Source organism: Nannospalax galili, unplaced genomic scaffold, assembly GCF_000622305.1.
Source record: "Nannospalax galili isolate Female #2095 unplaced genomic scaffold, S.galili_v1.0 scaffold1639, whole genome shotgun sequence".
In the NCBI taxonomy this organism is placed as follows: domain Eukaryota; kingdom Metazoa; phylum Chordata; class Mammalia; order Rodentia; family Spalacidae; genus Nannospalax; species Nannospalax galili.
In genome coordinates, this window is record NW_008343206.1 from 1,644,836 (window position 1) to 1,646,401 (window position 1,566).

The following is a 1,566-nucleotide window of genomic DNA, read 5'->3' on the forward strand; positions in this document are numbered from 1 at the left end:
GACAGGAGCCACAGTCTCCCTTGCAGCCCCCACAGGAGGCACAGCCCCCCTTGCAGCCCCCACAGGAGGCACAGCCCCCCTTGCAGCCCCCACGGGAGGCACAGCCCCCCTTGCAGCCCCCACAGGAGGCACAGCCCCCCTTGCAGCCCCCACGGGAGGCACAGCCCCCCTTGCAGCCCCCACAGGAGGCACAGCCCCCCTTGCAGCCCCCACGGGAGGCACAGCCCCCCTTGCAGCCCCCACAGGAGGCACAGCCCCCCTTGCAGCCCCCACGGGAGGCACAGCCCCCCTTGCAGCCCCCACAGGAGGCACAGCCCCCCTTGCAGCCCCCACGGGAGGCACAGCCCCCCTTGCAGCCCCCACAGGAGCCACAGCCTCCCTTAGCGCCCCCACAGCTGGAGCAGGAGCAGGCGGGCACACAGCAGCACACGGGCTTGCAGCAGCACACGGGCACACAGCAGCTGGAGCCACAGCCTCCGGAACAGCCACCGCAGGTCATGGTTCTGGTGGTTGGTTGAGGATGGAGTAGGTCAGAGGAGCAGGTGGAGAGGGAGGTGTGTGGTGTGGAGTCTCCTGAGCCCGGGGCCTTTATAGCCCTGTCCAGGGTGCCTATTAGGGCCCAGGCCTCTTCCTTATGTCTATTTTTGTACTTTCCCCAGGGAAATTGCATGTGATTCAAAAGAACACAAACACTGCCTTACCTGTGACACAGTTTTCCTTCCTTCCCAGCTGCTTGTGCTCTGGGAACTGATGGGATGAGACAACCCTCGTCATATCACTGCCACATCACTGGAGGGGTGCAGTAGAGAGGTGAATGCTCCTGTCTCCCGACTCTGAGTTCAGGCTCCGTTGTGGGTGGGCTGAGCTGATGTGAGGTCCCAGCACAAGGTTGTCTGCAGACTGCAGCTCTCAGGGGAGACCTGCACAGGTGGGTCCTCTTCCCCTTTGAAGTTCAGAGCTGCCTGTCAAGTAAATTGCATACACTGCTTAAGAGCACCCCTCATAGGAGCCTGAATTTTCCCGTTTTATCACCTCTACCTGCTTATTAATACACTGCAATCTCTGGGATGGGCAGGGTCACACACACTCCGACTCCTCATTACCTGGTGTTTGTTCAAAAATCACCTTTTCTAGCCATATGAAAACCTGTTATTTTATAATCATATATATACATATATATATAGTCATGTAAAAGTGTTTAATTGGAGCTACCCTACACAAAGGCTAATGCTTCTCCCAGGAGCCATAGGCTGCTAAATAAAAAGCCCAGTGCCAGGTGTGGGATATCTCTCCTCATGTTGTTGGTCAGATGTGACTCAGAGACTGCCCCTGCCCCCACCCTAAACAATGCAAGCTGTTAGATTCAGGAGGGCAGAAAAAGGAAGGAGTTTAAAGTTTCGAAATGAGATTCAGAGCCAGACCTGCAACAGGCGAGGAATGCGCTCCATGGATCCAAGGAGACCAGCAGAGGCTGATAAACTCTTCCTGGAGGAATGATCATCTGCAATCTGAAGAGGGAGCAGTGTGGTCTTATACAGGAACTCTTCTGCACACAGCTGCAAGAGG

The 1,566-nt window shown here is 56.4% G+C and overlaps 1 protein-coding gene across 1 annotated transcript in view; it reads right to left on the bottom strand.

Moving 5' to 3' along the window:
* The window catches only part of LOC103739002 (keratin-associated protein 5-2-like), a 1,110-nt gene extending 440 nt beyond the window's left edge, over positions 1 to 670 (bottom strand). The window contains exon 1 of the mRNA XM_008839234.2: positions 4 to 670. Coding sequence (XP_008837456.1) covers positions 4 to 670 — 667 coding nt within the window. The remainder of the gene's footprint in view (positions 1 to 3) is intronic.
* Between the last annotated feature and the right edge of the window lie 896 nt (positions 671 to 1,566).